Source organism: Taurulus bubalis (assembly GCF_910589615.1).
Source record: "Taurulus bubalis genome assembly, chromosome: 12".
Taxonomy (NCBI): domain Eukaryota; kingdom Metazoa; phylum Chordata; class Actinopteri; order Perciformes; family Cottidae; genus Taurulus; species Taurulus bubalis.
Genome location: NC_136600.1, coordinates 12,663,955 through 12,682,942, shown reverse-complemented (window position 1 = coordinate 12,682,942; position 18,988 = coordinate 12,663,955). Strand labels below are relative to the sequence as shown.

General features: G+C 40.5%; 2 protein-coding genes and 1 long non-coding RNA gene across 3 annotated transcripts; 1 reads left to right on the top strand and 2 right to left on the bottom strand.

The window, feature by feature from the left end:
• Positions 1 to 1,584: 1,584 nt before the first annotated feature.
• LOC306745268 (uncharacterized protein) lies at positions 1,585 to 4,531 on the top strand (the record flags this gene model as incomplete). Its single annotated transcript, XM_079228021.1, has 6 exons — positions 1,585 to 1,837; positions 2,434 to 2,459; positions 2,559 to 2,900; positions 3,269 to 3,420; positions 3,504 to 3,701; positions 4,254 to 4,531. 6 exons carry the CDS (start codon positions 1,585 to 1,587, stop codon positions 4,279 to 4,281), a joined length of 999 nt encoding a protein of 332 aa, XP_079084147.1. The 3' UTR covers positions 4,282 to 4,531.
• Positions 4,532 to 4,840: 309 nt separating this feature from the next.
• On the bottom strand, positions 4,841 to 6,232 carry LOC306744349. The gene is made up of 3 exons (XR_013771097.1): positions 5,867 to 6,232; positions 5,251 to 5,290; positions 4,841 to 5,005 (listed from the first exon to the last, which is right to left on the bottom strand). It is a non-coding gene; the product is annotated as an uncharacterized lncRNA (long non-coding RNA).
• An 854-nt stretch (positions 6,233 to 7,086) lies between these two features.
• On the bottom strand, positions 7,087 to 11,349 carry etsrp (ETS1-related protein; the record flags this gene model as incomplete). Its single annotated transcript, XM_079226963.1, has 7 exons — positions 7,087 to 7,798; positions 8,538 to 8,656; positions 9,007 to 9,267; positions 9,359 to 9,508; positions 9,592 to 9,666; positions 9,783 to 9,905; positions 11,268 to 11,349. 7 exons carry the CDS (start codon positions 11,347 to 11,349, stop codon positions 7,523 to 7,525), a joined length of 1,086 nt encoding a protein of 361 aa, XP_079083089.1. The 3' UTR covers positions 7,087 to 7,522.
• Between the last annotated feature and the right edge of the window lie 7,639 nt (positions 11,350 to 18,988).

Genomic DNA, 18,988 nt, shown 5'->3' with positions numbered 1-18,988 from the left:
AATAATAAGATAAAAGACGAGCAGGCGTATACACAGCCAATAATAGTTTACTTTGGTCTTTTCATGGGATTAATTGAGTTGAATATTGGCATGCAGCAAATGTGCAAAAGAATATGACAAAGGCTCACTTGACGCACCAATAAGACACAGCTGGAACCTCTGGCCTGCTTACACTGCACTAAATAGAGGGTTTTGCTCCTGCCTCACATACAAAAATAAACAAACATGTGAGGAGGAGACAATCCTTCCACACTGAAAGGTGCAGGTTTGATAACACAACAACACACAGCACGTGCATCTTGCTGTCGAGGTTCAGATCTTCGCTGCTGTATCTAATGTAAAGCATCATAATGTGTTCACTTGTAAGCCTGAAGACAGTCATTTACCCGTAGGCGTATAGACATCGCACTCTATGGTATTTGTGATTTTCCTGTGTTTAGCCGACAAAAAAGTATAATAGCACAATTGCTTTTTTAATAAATGATAATGTAGTAGTAATCGAAATTTTAAAAAGCCAAATATTAATATTTGATTCAAATTCAATCCTGATTTATTTTTTAGTTCATAGAGGTTTTTGAGTGGGATTTAAATTTGATTTCTGAATTATTCCCATTACTATCTACCCAAGATTGAGACTTTGATAGTGTTTTGGTTCTTTTATTAACTCTTAGGCTAATTGTACAAATATAACGCGAAGTGTAACGCTCTGACTGGGAAACAACGAATCCAAAGGTTGATCTGTGTGTACTCATCTCTCTTATCTCATGTACAGTATATGGCCCGTTGCTTGTTACAGTAATGCCGTGTTCACACCAAAACAGTTGCGAATTTTCGCAACGCCACTTCGCCTATATCGCGCCTCAGGTGAAAAATTCGCTCTGTGTGGTTAATCCGTTTTTTCGCAACCATCGCTGGGGAAAGGGGGCGGGGCTTATCTCTGTGTCTTGAAAGCATTTACTATTTCCGCCATTCAGCATTGAAATAACCTCTAGTTCTGCTTTATAGTTGTTGAGGAAGTCCCACACACGTCGGGACATCAACCGCCTCCGTGTCTGGGTTCATAATAGTATCCGTAGTCGCACACAGCTCCGACTCTTCCAGGACGAGTGTCTGAATAATGAAGCCGTTTCCAGCGCTCCTTCAGCGGGCCAGCAGTTTCATTCAGTAACGGCGGTGATGCCGGGCGGAGCTTCTCAACGCTGATTGGCTTTCGCAACTCCGCCTCATGCGAATTATTCGCTGGAGTTGAAATATTTGAACGCCAGCGAAAAAGCGAAAAAGCGAAAAAGCGGCGTTGCAACGCCGTTTCGCTTCTATCGCGACGCCCGGCGAAAAATTCGCTTTTTCGCAACCTAACGCGGCTGTGCATTGACTTAACATGTAATCTGGACGCGCGAATATTTCGCAACTGTTTTGGTGTGAACACGGCATTAGGCTATGATTGGGAGGGGTTTAGCGAACAGCTGGTAATAGTATTTCCGACAGCATTGAAAGCAGCACTTTTTTTTATTATAGGCGGAACATGAATTTTAGGCGCGCAATGATCTAACCTGCACTTGAACTAGCCTCCCAGAAGGATCTAAAATGGTTGGCACAACTATTAAACGCGCAGTGAGACGCGCGCTGGAGAATCTGAGTAAAATAGACGTTCTTAAGTTTTGTCAGGAGCTGAGAGACCGCAGAGAGGAGCCGCGGGTCCTTTACAGCGACGTGGAGGATAAAAATGTTTTGCAGATCACAGACCTTCTGGTTTCTACCTTCACCGAGGTCAAAGCGCGTGAAGTGACTCTGGATGTACTGAGGCTAATCAACTGCAACGAGGTGGCAGAGACTCTTGGTGAGTGAAGATGATGACTGACCGCATTAACCAGTATACTATGTATCCAGGCCGCCTGCAGGGCGCTGTAAGTGTGGTCCATGCTGTAACTTTAGACTACTACTTCCTGCTACAATCCTATTTATAATAACAATGCATCAAATAACATTCTCGATAAAAAAAATCCTCCAAGCACTCGTGTTGTTTTGCATAGTCAGTGTCCGTCACTTCCAACAGGTTTCATGTCAAAGTTACAATAAACACAGATACGTGTTAACTGTCACAGTCAAAGCCCCTGTGAGTATTGGCATGAGGCCAGCTGGCTTGTACCACAACACCTGCTGCTTGTAGGCATGTGGCACTTGAATACATTGGCTCCTAAAAGTTAACTTCAAAATAAAAAGTGACATGTCTCCACTGTCCTGATATGGCTAAGGAGGGTCTATAGATGGGACGCCAAAGGTTAACCTGGATAAATGTTTTACAAGCATTGGGACATGCACTTAACTGTATTATTTGCTTTAAAGTATTGTAAAGTCAATACTGCAGATCAGTATATGGGCTTTATGTCCAGACTGTCTTATATCAGCCATTCATCATATCACCTTTCTCTACAGACTCAACAACCAAAGTCTGTGTGGACGTAAGTTAAACTTGAAAACTCAAATATTCAAAATACTCTCTTTAAAATGGTGGTAGTTAAAATTATCCTGGTGTTGTCATTTTTGCCCCTCTTCTTTAGAAAGGCGACCCCACCTTCCGGAAGACCTCGACCGGGGAGCTGGAGATGAAGCCCTCACAAGAGGCTCTGAACCACCAAGCTGCTGGACCCGGAGGACCTCCGGCGTCGGCGAAGAAGCCAAAGGAAGTGGAGGCAGAAGCAAAGGCGCGCGTTCTCTCGGAGGGCGGAGACCCTCGCAATGGAACGCTGGTTCTGAGCAGGTGTACGATTCAGTTTGGCAAGTACAAAGGTCAAAGCTTCAAATGGCTGTTGGAGAACGACGTGAGCTACACTGCCTGGCTGGTGGCTGATCACCAGAAACAGAAGGACTCAACGTGTCAGAGCCTGCTGACGGTCAACAAGGTACTGCGAAGAAAAGCACATTAGCAAGCCTCCCAAACGTTTTTTGTTTCAAGGTATTATTATATAAAATAAAACACAGATAAAACAAAGCTAAAGATGAATTTGATGGATAGCATTTTTTTTTTTTTTCATAGACACAATTCAATTGTTAAATTCTTTTGGCAGCAATTTATAATGTAGCAAAAAGCTGATATTGTGACGCTACGCCACCACACACCTACTAATCCCACTTTAAAAAAAGTGTTTATGTGTATTTGTCTCAAGTGTCCTTGAGGAACAAATGAAGTGTTTCTAATTTTATTAAATACTAACTGTGTATAGCTTTATTAATAACACAAATTTCATTGCTCATTTCTTGTCATTTGAAGGATTATTTGACCCGATACGCAATTGCTTACCCTGAGGTTTTGAAAGAAGTCACATTTAAGTCAGGCAGAGGAGAGGCCCTTGTTGGATTTGGTTATCACGGATCGGACACGCTGCAGGATCTGTACGAGTCGAAGGACAAGACCAAGATCAGGTGTGGTAGAATGCATTAGTAAATCGCTGTGTTAGCAACACTGGCAGACATTTAAAGCCACCACTCTCCCCTTTTCTACACAGCTACGTCAAATTCCTCAGGACCAAGAAGTCAACCTGCGTACCAGGGTCCAAAATGAACTTCGCTGTCGGATACATCTTGCAGCGTGACCAAAATCTGTCCGTAGCTGCAGCGTCTACCACCAGGCGGACTACCAGGCCGACCAACAGGCCGACCACCAGCTTCAGGGTCCAAAGACGCCAGCCAACCAGTGCCTCAAGGTCTGTGTGTAAAGACTATTTCAGATTAGTGCACTTTGAGTTGTTAAAAACCTCTTTCTCCTGCAGGTTTTCTACATGAATGTCTACTGCAGAAGTAACTTTAAAGAGTCTAGAGACTTGCTTTACATTAAGTACTACCATTCCCCAAATAGTGTTTTTATTTCAAGATGTATCTACTTCTTACTACTTTTTAAATGGGAACTCCGGCAACTTAGTGAAAAAACGATGTATAAAACTATTGTGTTGTGCAAACCACTATTCCCTGTTTATCCATCCAGCTAGATGCCATTTAGTGGGAGGAAATATATGAACCCCCAGAAAACACCGTAAAGCTAAAGAAAACAAATCCCTGCACCGTAGTTCAGTACAATATTGCCCTTGCAATATTATTTTTTTAATGTCATATAATTGAAGCAGCAAAGGTTAAATCCACAGTCACTAGAAAGCTCCTGCAGACACAAGACAGTATACAACATTTTTTATAAAAGAAATACAGCAACTGAACTTGATGTGCTGCTCTTCTAACTCCCCTTCCCTCTGCCTCCCCTCCAGGCTGACACGGAGGAAGCTGAGGGGCTAGAGGAGGACGGCATTCCCCCCGCTGCCCCGTTAGTGACCCTCGTCAGCAGCCTGTCGTCCTGTGGCACGCACCGACTCTTCCGACTAAAATAATGAAGGAGTCACAAGTTGTTTTCACCTCTAATGCATAATTTTTTCTTTTGACAGTGTGGTCTTGTATGCTGTTCAGATTGTAAAGCCCCTTAAGGTACATTTGTGACATTGAGAAATATAAATAAAATGTGCCAAAACATCATTCAATAACATTAATAAATGCCTTTTATGACAACTCTTTTGCCATGAATGGTGCCTTATTTTTTTTGTAACACTATGAACACTCATTGTTATTTATTGAAAAAGCATTTTCTTAAATGCAATCCTTCTTTTTAGATAAAGGTCATGTAAAAACATCCGGCTTAGATGCAGTAAAATGTACACAGAGGCCTTTCATACATGAAGCCTGCTTTGGTCGTGTTTTTTTTTACAATAAAAGGTTAATTTATATAAACTAATATATTGTAGAAATGGGATCAATGTTGATCACTATGGTCTAAAAAACACTGAGGCACAGAGGGAAAAGACTCAAGGAAGATAGTTTATTATGACAAAGTACAAAATATGGATTCGTCTTTCAAGTTGGTTTCTGCTGACATCCATCTTATGGCAACAGTGTTGCTGGATAGTTTGTCCAATATGGTGCCACGCTGTTCATGTCCTGGATGAGCACACGTGGCTCAAGTGATTCCCTGAGGCCAAAGAGAACGACACTCGCTCAGTAATGAACAATGGGAGTTGATAGTTTATGTCTTCTATCAGACTTCATCCGTACATGAATATAGATTTAGAGATCCTGTTGCAGTGGATCATGTTTGCATGTTGTACCTATCTTAATTTAGATGGAAGCATTTGAAACATGTAATTGCTTCTCTTTGCTTTACATGTCAAAAACGTCCATGCATGCAGTATAAAACCATGTTTAAGGTCAACTCACTGTCAAAGCGGGATGTCTACAGTCCCTCTAGTCGCTCTGTCTGTAAAAAAAGAAGAAAAAAACAGAAACAAATGTTACACAAATGTTAAACAGCACTGACAGATTTCCTGCATACTGTTGACTCCTCAGTAAACATTAGCCTGGGTCATTGCCAAATAATTCATTACATGCCCAGATTGTTTCAAGTTCAGTTCAACCGTAAGGAAAGACAGCTCGTCAAGCATTTCGTAATTTCCAGGAAACTACATTTAGCTGCTGTGTGGAAGTGAAGAGCCAGAAACAACGTAACGATGATTCTCTTTTGGTATTTAGACTCTCGCCAGTGTTTCCCAGCCTCTGTGTAATCTACTTGTAACGACATGAAAGCAGACGCTGGGGAAATTAAAATTTAAAAATGAAAGTAAACTCGGAATTCACTGTATTTCTTTTGTTTGTTCATATCGCCCGAGCAGGAATCACGTTGCCGCTTGTTGTGGTGGATTATAGACTAGTGTGGTTTACAAACAGCATCAACAGCATGATATGTTTCATATATGTATATTATATGTATGTATGTATGTATACACTGTTGCAATTGACCACGTAAACACAGCAGCCTGAAGGCGGCTCCTCTCACCAAGTCTCTCCGCCTCGTCGTTGCAGTTAATCTGTCTCAGTATTTCCACGGACACTTGAGCAGCTCTGGGCTCCATGAAAGTGGAAACCAGGACGTCCGCGATTTGTAAACGGGATTTGCCGTCCACCCTGTTGCGTCTGATTAGCGGCTCTTCTCTGCGGTCCAGAAGCTGATGGCGGAACTTTTCTAAGTTGTCTTCCGATAGGTCATCCAATATGTCCACTATAGCCATCTTAATAGTTTTGGGAGGCATTTCTTAAACCTATTAACTGCGAAGAGATCTGATTTTTATTTTATTTGTTGCCGTTTGGCTTGCAGGCAGTCGATATTTCGCTCCTTCGCCCAGATGTATAGATCAACAACCAGTTTGACGTCTCCGAGAATGATGCGTTCAGTGAGTATCGGAATTAGGTCACATCTGCAAATAGGATGTAAATTCAAAAGTGTAAATATTACAATGTAATATGACAGACAGTATAAATACCCTATTATAATTAATATATACCCTGATGTATATATCTCTATATATCTCTCTCTCTCTCTATATATATATATATATATATATATATATATATATATATATATATATATATATATATATATATATATATATATAATACGAGTTCGCACAATAGGTTGTAAACGCACTATACCTCAGACGAGCAGCACTTGAAGGCAGCAATAGATACGGAAGAGCCTGTGGCCTCTTTATGAGATATGGCAGCACTGTGTAAAGCTGTACAGTCAGCCTCGAGCAGGAACCGAATAGCATCTCACTTTAATTCGATTAAAAGCTAAAAAAAAGCTCAATCTGACTACAAAAATTAAAAATTAAAGTATCTTGCCCCCCATTGTCTTTTCTCTAGTGCAGCCCTAACTTCTCATATCAACTTATACATGTCAAATACAAGTCTGAAATATATCAAACTTAAAAATATTATAGCTATTCATCAAAACGTATGAGCGAAAAATGCAATTTAAGAAAACCTGAAAGTCATACTGATACAGATTAAAAAGTGTGTGTGTGTGTGTGTGTGTGTGTGTGTGTGTGTGTGTGTGTGTGTGTGTGTGTGTGTGTGTGTGTGTGTGTGTGTGTATAATGACACTCTTCACACAATTCTATGTTTATATACAGTTTATTTACACAAAAACAATCATCACACAGGCTAAAACATTCACAGTGCGTGCCTGGAAATGATCTTGTTTACGTTATTCTGATTAGCAACAGAGGTAGACATGAGTTTTGTATCAAACAAATAATATTATAAATGCACAAAACTCTACAAGGCGGTCATATAAACACTATTTACAAATCGATTCCCTTTTTCAAATGAAAAAAAATATCCCCTGACGTTGCGAAAGAAGTATCCATTCATCGTGCTTTAAGCGCCCCTGTGCTGCGGTTATTTCGCCCTGAGGTGCTATGTATTCATGGGTCAGGTGTTATGAGACCTACATTTGAGATCATTATTTACGAAAAGACTGAATATGAATTTAGGAGTTTGGGGTTATTTGACTCCCTGAATTTGCATCATCTATAATCCGTCTGTCTGTGACATCATCACCCCATGAGGATACGTAGCAGAGCTCGAGGAGCTCAGCGTTCCCTTTGTAGACTGTCGGCCTAGTACTCCTGGTAGTCCTGGAAACCATTTCCTACTGAGACGCCGCCCATGTGTCGCTGCTGTGCTCAGGTACCCCAGGGCACGACTGCCACGACTCTGTGTTTGTGGGCAGAACGTTCAGACTGGTCAGCACCTCCTGTGCCGTCTTTCCCAGCATGCCCTGTATGTCGCAGACAAAGCGGTAGACGTAGCGTTTGCCCGCCGTCTTGTGGATGATGTTCTTGTGGTAGTAGTAACGCAGGCCACGGCTCAACTTCTCGTAGTTCATCTTGGGTTTGTTCTTGCATTGACCCCAGCGCTTCGCCACCTGCAGATCAACAAAAAACACATGTGTGAATGTGTGTTTGTGTCTCAGAAAAACTATAAATAACCCTTCCATGTAGTAAATGTGGAAGAAGTACTTAGATCCTTTACTTAGGTGGCAATACAACAATGCAAAACATCATGCATTCAAAGTCCTACATAACTAAAAGTAAATGTACTGCTAGTATCAAAGATGAAGCATATTCAGGTTGTAGCTGCCTGAGGTGGAGCTGGTTTTAACTGCTTTATACACTGTTATAATACACGCTAGTTTAGCCCTGTGGTTTCCAATCTCGGGCTCTGGCGTCTTCAAAGGCACAGAAGATAAATGTGAGCAGTCATGAGATGATTCGTGAGCAGTGATGCTGAGTTAAGATACTCTTTAAGGTGAACGACTAAAAAAACAAGACTTATTGTTGTAAACTTGAATAATTTGATATATTTGGGCTTTAAACATGTATCTAACTTGCACCATCTGAGAAGTTTAGAACAGAAATCTGCAAACAACTCAGACATCTGACATGGGACAAGAGGCCCTGAGGAGATGTTGATATTCTGTAATGTCCAAAAAGGCTGGACACCACTGGTTTAATTCTTAACAATGCATTTTTGTTATTGCTTGTTAAAAAAAAAAAAAAAATATATATATATATATAAGTTTAATTCTAAAGCAGCATGAGATAGAAATACTCAAGAAAAGTAACTCCACTACTGTAGTAGTCAAAGACAAGATATTTCCTCACCTCTGAAGGGTCGGACATCTTAAACTCCCAGCCGTCTCCTGTCCAGCAGATGAAGGTGCGACAGGCAGAGTCCAGAAGTAGCTCCAGTAAAAACTGCCACAGCTGGATTGGACCAGAACCTGAATTAATTAATAAAAACAAAGTCATTTATTTGGTTACACAACTGTTGTTACAATGACAATCCATGATTTTAGTTTAACTTGTTATAATCAATCAAGTATTGTGATCCTTTACTTAAGTAAAAGAAGCAATACAGTGGCATAATAAATACTATATTACCAGTTAAACAACAATTTGCATTCAAAATTCCATTTAAGTTAAGGTACACGAATATGTACTAAAAGACTTGAGGCACCTTGGAGTGATTTACTATATATGTAAATGTTGTAGCTGGTCAAAATGGTGCTATTTTATTTAATAATTCATATACTTTTTTTAAAAGCAGCTCAGAAGTGATGAGAGATCAAACCTGGATAAGTGGACATCCCTGTCATCTGGCCCTCCCTGTCGGGCCTCTGTAAGTGGGTGTTTTTGCGTTTGACCACACGAGGGCAGTACTGCTCTGAGGACTGAGGGCCGTGGGTGGAGGGGCAGGGGCCCGGAGGCGGGTGAGGTGGGGGGGCAGTGAAGCTGGGAGAGGAGAACGAGGGCCAGAAGGATGAGGGCTGCCTCTGTCCGTCAGAGTCGTACAGTTCCACCGAGTGACAAGAGTAGCTCGGATCTGTCTCACCTGGAACAAAGAGACAGTATTACACACTGAACTGCAAACATTAGACCAGTCACAGGGTGTTTGTTTAACCTCCACAGGTGAACCATCTTACTTTGTAATGTATTTGATCCTTTTGCAGGTAGAAAGGGGCTGTGGCTGCCCTCCACGGCCGGGCTGAACTGTCCGTTCTGGGCCACCAGGCTCTGGTACGTCTGTGGAGACTCCTGGTATCCGGTTTGTGACTGGTCTACTGTCAGCCCATCTGAACATCAAACAGAGAGTTAGCCACACAAATAAACACAGACAAAAGAAGTATTTTCAAGTACAGTGTGAGTGTGAGCTCACCGTGTGAGTACGAGGTCCACCAGTTGAACTCCTGGTACGAGTCCAGGTTGAAGAGTGTAGTGTCGCCGGTGCTCACTGCGTGGAAGAAGAAAAATCAGCAAGAAAAATAAGTGAGATAAGTCTAAAACATGTGGTTTGTTATTGCAACCATAAGGGGTATGTGTGTTTCTATTTGTATTTTGAGGTTTCACCTTTAGCGTCGTATGGGAGAGAAGCTTTGGGCGGCTCTGGGTAGCTGCTTTCTGCTACATAGTGCTGCTGCTGCAGGAGTGCTTTACTGTCTAACAGAAAAGACAGGTCTTCACCAGGGTAGTCTGGAGGTTAAACACAATACAGACACATGGAGTCAGGAGAGGATGATGAAGGCAGGATGGAGGGAGAGGTCATGCTCGCAAAAAGGACCACACCGATTGTTTTACTCGACATTAAATGAAGTTATTTGATTGATTTCATCCCACTGGGCCAGCTATTGGTTTCCATTTATTTCAGCAGGGTGAGAAAAGTCACTTGCAGAGACTCAAAATAAGTCACACGTCAGCTGGAACAACCTATTGTTGTTGTTTCGTCCAAGACATGTTATCATGCAGCAGGACAGCTGTGGCGATGGCCTATTTATTTGTAATATGTATATAATTAGCATTGAGTTGCTGTGGGGGAAGTCAGACAAGAGAAATACAAGACACTTTTTTAGGATGATCACTGTTTGTCTGATTTTTGGGAATTCAGATGCTGGAACGTCACTGTATGCACCACCGAGCAAGACCTGGTCCGGCTCACGGCTAAGTAACAAGGTAACTTCTACAGCATCTCAAGCATGTGTCAAGTCTCCGCAAGTGGATATACTCACAAATGATACCAGTCTGCCTAAAAATGGAGGATATTCATCTAAAAATGTATACTGTGTAATTAAAAAATGGTATGGCCCTTCAGGCTGGAGGTTTATTACAGCTCAGCTCAGAGAGGCAAGATGGAGTGAATTTGTAAGTTTGTTGGTTTTTATCTTGAAGGTGGGTGTTGACACAAAAAAGGAGCGTGTTTACTATCAAATCAGCACCAGGCACTCAGGTTTTTACAGCTCTATGGATTGAGGCAGCTTGGAGGAACCGAGGGAGGGAGGGGGAGGAAGAGACGGGAGGAAACGCCAGCGGAGGGAGTGTGACAAAGTAGTGATGGAGGTCTGGGGAAGGGGGATACTCTAAATCTGTTGGAGGAGGAAGTCTGGAGGAAAGGATTAGGGAAGACAGAGAGGGGAGTGTCTTTAACCTGACCACCCTGTTTCTGTCCGTCTTTGCCTACCTCAGCCCATTCAAGCGTTAGTCTCACACACACACACACACACACACACACACACACACACACACACACACACACACACACACACACACAGCAGCGCCCCACTATCCTGGGTTTAAGCGAGATCCCCCGGGTGTCAAGGTCTCATCGAGAAAGCTCTGACAGATGTGATGATACAGTCTGCGTAAATATTTCCTCTGTCCTTCAGCTGCTGGTTCAGAGGAAACAGATTGCGCAGATATAAAAAAAAAAAAAATTAATAACTCTGTCAGGGCATCGCTGAGAGTTTAAACCTTGTGCCTTCATAAGTCATGATGCTTCACTTGTGTTGGAGTAAAAGAAAAAAAGAAAGATATCTAGTGCAAGTGATTGTCTGAACTCACCATAAGATGCAAAGTCAAAGCCAGCCGGCACTTCCTGTGTCCTGAAGTCTTCTGTGTAATATCCAGTCTGGCAAATCTCCATCTGTGTTGAAAGAGTCGTGATTACAACTTTCATCATCATGGCAATTCTCCATGTTGATCAATATCTAAAGAACAAGGCAACATGAAAAAGCCTTGCACTTTTTTTGAAAATTAAAAATGTAGTACTTTTATACTTGAAATAAGCAATGCATCAGATTGAACATTCATCCACCGGTTTTTAAATGATCTTTTAGTCAAACCCATGTTATCGTGCAGTAGTACAGCTGCGAGGAGGGTCTATATATATATATATATTTTTTAAACCTTCATTTTTGATGCATGGTCAGACATGGGAAACGTGAGTCACCTGCTGGAAAGACACCTTTTCTTTTGTTAAAGCACTAAAGTGTTGTGGTCTTTGGGTTTTGACAATGATCACCTTTTGTCTTTTTAGTGTGATTCTCCTACAACTTAACTTGAGTGCATTGCTTTTGGCATTGAACGCAGAACCAAAGATGATCACAGATAAAAGACTCATGAATATTTTCATTCTAAAAAAAGAAAAACACATTTCTCTGGTTGTTAGTTTACAAATTGTCAGGAAATAGTTGTTGTTTTTTTAAACCTTTTTTAACCTCCTGCTCTTTCTTTCTGCTTGTCAAATGAACCCAATATTTGCATTTATTGTGACTGTATTGCATGAAATGAAATGCAAAGTGAAAGCCTACCTTTATTTTCGGGTCTTTGCTGTCTGTCTTTCTGTCTCCAGGTTTGATGATAGTGTCCCAGTACATCTCTGTCTTTCTCAGATTTACACAATTTATTTACGGCTGCACGCACAGCAACGAGTGGTCAGTCTCCGGCCGGAATGGTCCCGTTATAAATGCAGCGGAGGTGGGAGGGGCGCGTGCGCGCTCTGCGTCGTGACCAGTTTGTTTAATATATCGTGACGTCAGAACCCCCCCTTCCGAGCAACAAAAAAAAAACACTAATCATTCATTCATAAAATACGTAATCTTCCGGCAAAATATATCACGACGAGTTTTGAATCGATTAGTGGCGGAAGAAGTATTCTAGAACTTAAAGTTAAGTATCAATATCAAACTTTAAAATGCTATATAGTATACAACAAATGACACAAAGTAGATAATGAAAAGTAAAACAGGCAATTAGGTAGCAGCATGCCATTAAATGCTTCCTTGTCGTATCCGATTATTAACATAATTAATGTCCAGCCTGTCCAGCTTCCATACTTTATAAAGTTAAACTACTGGTTGCATTTATGTAGTTATAAGGCCTAAATGTTTTGTGTGTACACTTTTAAATCTGAAAAATAACTAGGCCTAAAACTGTCAGTGGAGTAAGAATATATAATACACAATATGTCCCTGTTACATGTAGAAGTATCTCAAATGAAGAATACTCGCGCAAATACACCAACATGGTGCTTTAGACAACATGGAGTCCAACAGTCCCAAACGAACTTAATAATATCTCTGATTATGTTTACTTATTTGTTCAGTTCATTTGTCAGGGACAATGCTGAGCAACAGATAACAACTTAAATAAACAAACAAAAAACAGAATAAAATAAATAGAGCTGAAACTATTCAGCGATTAACAGTTGAGGGAACATCCTGTTGCCTGACAATCAATAACATGAAAAAGTAAATCCTTTAAACGTTATTTTCAGACTTGTTGTTGAGTAAACGATACAATTGATTAATCGAGAAAATAACATGAATAACATATAATGAAAATAATCGTGACGTGTTTATGAGGCAATATGAAAAACGATGCTTGCTACAGCAATATAGTATCACACGATAGTTATTACAGTTCAGGTAAGTATTTATACATATTGTTTAATAGGCCTATAAATGGATATAAAGGGAATGCATAATTCAGTTAAGCCTAATTATGGTTTAATACAAAAAACCCTAAGAGGAAAACCATAAGAATTGATTACATGGCTGAATAATAGCAGTCAAAACAACCATCGGTGTTATTTTTATTCTCTGAATGGCCTCGACATCTTCCAAAACTTGTGCGGTCACTCTGATTGTCTGACAGGCGGGACTAAATAACCGAGACACAGTTTGGGTGGGGACGAAGTGCAGGCTTTTGAAATCAGAGCAGTCGGTTTCTAATGAGGTGGGAGGAAGAACAAAAAAACTCTGTATCTTTAGAACCATCCGACAAAACAATGGCCCGTAAAAACACACACACACACACACACACACACACACACACTCACACACACACACACACACACACACACACACACACACACACACACACACACACACACTCGCTGAAGAAAGTCTGAAATCACGGCGTGAGTGGCTGCAGCAGATAAGGCCGAGCCCAGGGCCTTGTATAAACAAACAACTCTCACACACACACACACACACACACACACGCACGCACGCACACACACACACACACACACACACACACACACACACACACACACACACACACACACACATCTGGAAAAGTGGAGCCGGCTGACATCGTGCGCGTCGGTGCGAGACGGGAGTCGTGCTTGGAGCCCCACCTCGAGACCTCGAGCCCTCGAGACGAGGACACAACCGGGATAAGGTTACACAACACGAGGTGATTAACAACCGTCTGCAGTCCACGATCAGGAATCCACCTGGGAAAAAGACAGCGAGGGGCACCGAGCTGCAGTTAACAGTCACGGAGCAACACGCCTGCAAGCGGCTTTAAAATAATAAAAGTGTGAATGGCCCTCTCGAGCAGACGGCTCGGGGAAACAGTCGTCGATTAAATAAATGCTTCGGCAGCGTGTATCCCCGGGGTCTAACTTAAATATGTCCTAATGTTCAGTGTCACTGTGCCCAGTGGGGGAGAAACTATTCGGATCATTTACTATAAAGCAAAGTAATGCAACGCTGTAAAAATGAAATGTTTATAGAAAAAGTAAATATGTCAAGTAGTCAGGAAAATGCACACGAAGTATCAGCCGTGTAGAAAAATGTCCCTTGTGACAGTTTTACTATTAAATATTATACACGGTTATATAACTACTGATCGACATAAATGAATAATAGAAAGAATGAACTGAGCAATTCAAGACAAAGTTATGAGGTAGTGATGGCTACATACCAATAGCATACATGCAGCAGTATAAGAATAGCAATGTAGTAGTATATCATATAATATAATATCATTGGATTGTGATGCATTGATGCAAAAGCAGGGTCCTAATGTCAGTTTGTAGAGCTCTATTTTGTATTGAATAAAATGTAGTTTTGAATTGAACTGCAAACTTATTGCTTTTCCATTAATCAGTTGTTTCGTTTGTACAAATGAGAAATGTCAACACATCTATAGTAACACCTTCACAATGTTTATTCTGCCCCACCAACAGTCAAAACCTCAAGATTATTAAGAATAAATCAAACTAATTTAATGGATAAAGAACAAATCTTCAGATTGGTGAAGAACCAGGACATCGCAAACGATTATCAATAGTTTGCCCATTCATTTTCTGTTGAACTAATGGATTCAGCTGTACTTGTATACACTGCTTGGTACTTTAATGTATAACTTAACATCATATTTTATAAGCTCTTCATATGTTTTGTTTTGCAAAAATGTGAATTTGAAAAGAAACTAAAGCTGTAAATGTAGTAAAGTGAAGAGATCAATATTCCCCTCTGAGATGTAATGGAGTAGAAGTATAAAGTGGCATGAAAAGAAAATACTCAAATACCTCAAAGTAAGTAATTTTATATAAACTTACATTCCACCATATGTGTAGTTTTTAAAGCCATTTATTGTGACTCACTTCACAACTTCCTTTGGCCGTTTTTGTATAAAGTTGAGTGTTCCCGAGGCTAAAAAGTGAATAACTTTTTTAGAATTAAAAATTGTTCATCTCAAGCAAATCAGATTGAAAAAACTATATAAGTGCCCAACTGATACTTGACTATTATTTCTGCTGGCTTAAGGACTGAATGTAACAGGAAGTGAGGCTGAAAATGGAAATTACCTGTAACTTTGTGTTAAAGGATCCTTTGGACCGGATGAACTGATCTATTTGTGTCCATGTTCAATAAAAGGATCTTTGGAGAATAAAGTTCCCTGCTTTAAATATCCAGTGCCCTTCTGTTATTTTTATGAACGTTCAGGAAGTTGATTGATATAAAATGTTTGTCTTAAAACCAAAAGTCAGATGCCGAATTAAAATATGCGTTTGTACTGCAGTGATTCTTGTCACCAGTCACTAGTCATGTGGTACAATCTACAGTCCTCGTCAATGTGCTTAAGTTGATCTGAAATAGGCTTCAGCAGTGGGAGTTAGACAAGTGGATATTTTCTAAAGTTTGTTTTTAGTAAAACAAAACGCCAAGTTTTTACACCTGTTCCCAGTAATATATGGTGAGCTGTTCCATTGAAGGATTTAGATCCTCAAGCACCATTTTTATGTATTTTCACCTTATGCTGCTAATGTGCCATTTTAGACCGACGTGTATGGCATGTCTGCAAAAGCACAGGTCTTGTAGAGATTGTCTTTTGTTTTACCACAAAAAGCTATTTTTTACACTGAATCCAGTAGTCAGAGGCCTCCTTTAGTTTTCACTGCGGTTAAACTATTGCAAAAAAAACAAGAAATACGTGATTTTATACGATCTTCTTATGCCTTCAATATGATTCTACACATAAACAAACAAACAAACAAACAAGTGTTGGTTTCATGAGAAGCAGCTTCGGTGCTTTCAGTGTTATAAGAGTGACTTCACTTCCCAATTTAGAGAGAGAGAGAGAGAGAGAGAGAGAGAGAGAGAGAGAGAGAGAGAGAGAGAGAGAGAGAGAGAGAGAGAGAGAAACGTGTCATCCGGTTATGGTCTGTGAGCAAAAAAAAATTGCAACTGCAATGGTTTGCGCCATAGAGCAAATGCACCCCTGCATGCATTGAAGTGCGGTTAGAAGACAACTATAGCTGCAACATTTACAAAAACGACTAAATGAAAAAGACTGCGAAGCTGCTGCAATGGACTGTACGATAAAGGTAAGAGTTTTATAATGTTTTAACGATGCTGCCGCCGGGGAGACTGACAGGCAGCCACCCACACCGGAGTCTGTGAGTGAGAGTCGAGGCGGTGATGCGAGTTCCCCACTCTTTCCTTCTGGTACAAAAGTTCCTCTTCCTTCCCGTTCGTGGTTGTATGTCGGCTCTATAATAACACAACTAACCACTACATCGTTACACTCAGATATAAACACTAATTGGTGGCCGGTTTCGCGCGTTAAAAGAGGATTTCCAAACGCGTTTCGACTTGTTTTTCTTCCCTTCTTCTTCTAATTATTGTGTTTAATGGGAGCTGCACCGCGCACTGTCCACGGAACCGCAGCGCAACAGAGACAATAACGCACGGAGAGCGGGATTATTTCACTTTTAGCGGGGTGGACAAGCTTTTGACCAAGGTAATGGGGGGATGCTGGATTTTATTGGTGCGCACAAGGCAGGTGTCCCTGAAGGCGCCATGGATCAACGTGGATACAGCGAGAGCCTCTTTTCGAAAGGAGCATAACCCATTTCCATCAGATGACTGGTATTGCACATTTCACACTATTACAGCAACTGTTCATCGTCTCCAGACGACCACAGCGCAGGAATCGCTTCATTTAAAAAATAAATAGAACATGCAGAAATAAAGGCCTTCAGGTCAGGACTTCAAATCAAAAATCACCTTTTAATAAAGTTAGCAATATACACTGATTATTGCGCAACGAGAGAAAAAGACACACGTTTGTATTTGATGATGGAGATCACAAATATACACATGTATGTTTTTGTTTTTAACGAATGTGTGTCTTTACATCATTGGCCTGTAGTCTTTTATTTATATGTATGCATTAAAATAGTCCTGCAATCCTCTGAATAAGCTCCTCTAACTTCGCCGCAATATTATTACCGTCATTAATGTAATAATGAATTAATGTGTTATAAACGATGTATTATAACGAATGACGGGATATTTCAACCAAAATGAATTGCTCAAGCCTAAACATGTATTAGAATAAAACGGGACCTCTGTGGATTGAGGAACTAACAATATATATATATAAATATATATATATATATATATATATATATATATATATATATATATATATATATATATATATATATATATATATATATATTTGGGTCATAGGTTACAGGCTGTATTGGTGCATGTTGGATTGTTCAGTAATTCAAGAGTTACATTATTCATTCGTTATGAAAAGGAACATGAAGTTATGGCATTAAAGGGCCAGTGCAGGAAAATGAGTACATCCTGAAACAAAACACTAAATAGATCATTTAACCTGTTAAAAAGTGTGTTGTATTTTATATTTTGTGTTTACATCATGGCACATATACATAGATTATTCCTTGATAAAAAAATTAAATAAAAAAAACGTATTTCTTCAGATACTGTGTCGCAGCAGTTTGTGCGTTTGAGGTTATTTTAAGTCTAATTTATAGCTGCAAACGGGAGCACTTGTCAGGTGTCGTTATCTGAACTCAGCAGGCTTCCTGTCTCAAACCTCAGACTTTCCGCACTCATTTCCGCTCATGGACTAGAAAGAAGAAAGAAAAAAAAAGAAAATGTCGAAAGGGCAACAAAGCCTCTGCAGCAAGAAGCGGAGTGGACAAACTGAGGCGTTGCTTTGTGTTTGTGTCACTCTACATTGTCCGCTCACAACAGGCCGGGCCCCTGGCTGCGTATCTGCGGCCCTGCGGAGGCCCGCGTGCCGCCAGGCCCCGAGCTGTGGAAACCGCGCCGTTGTTTGTGAAGCAGAAAGCGCAGCTGCCTTAACTTTTACTTCTGCTTTCTGCCACTGGCCTCAGACATGGCGAGCAGAGGGCTGTGCCTTTTGCACAACTTGCTCTCTGGCCTGTTATTGTGTAGCTGCACGTTGAGTTCACAGGTTTCAGCCCATTTTAATATCCTCCCATCCTCTTGAACACCCCATTGACATATTTATTAAAACATCCTTCACCTATCTATCTGGAAGCCATGGTGGATCCAAATATCAAACAGGAGCTGAGCAACAGCTTAAAACTACCTTCAATAAACACAGTGAAGAAGAGTAAGACTCACACATCATTAGGTTATTATCAAGGTAATGCCACAGTTTTAATAGTCAGATTAGTTGAGTATATCCGTCTCCAACTTTTAGATGTCAATTCAAATCTTCATCATCAACTTTGACGATGAACAAAAGAGCATGAATGAAGTGAGGGTGACTCATAAGGCTGTTGTGCACTTCCGCCGAAAGAGGGAGGATAATGTTACCAAATCAGCTTCTACAACATAACGAATGAAGTCATTTGTGTTTCCAAAGCAGACTTTAAATAATTTATAAATATAATCGGACGATGCAACAAAGTTGATGTTAACTACATCCCTGGTTGCAGTTCATAGGGCAGCAGTTTCCAACCCTTTTGGCTTGCAGCCCCTTAAATCAAAGCAATGTCTGCCTGTCTGTTTTATTTGTATACGTTTTTACAGCACCAGAGGTGTAAAGTGTACCATTAATTAAAGATTAGAAATACAATAAAAGTAAGTTGATTTTCTGCTTTTCTATGTTGCTAACATTTTGCCATCCCTCAAGCTGTTGGGAAGGTTATAGAGCTGAAAGGATTAGTTAATTCATCCGTTTGTCGATTGACAGAA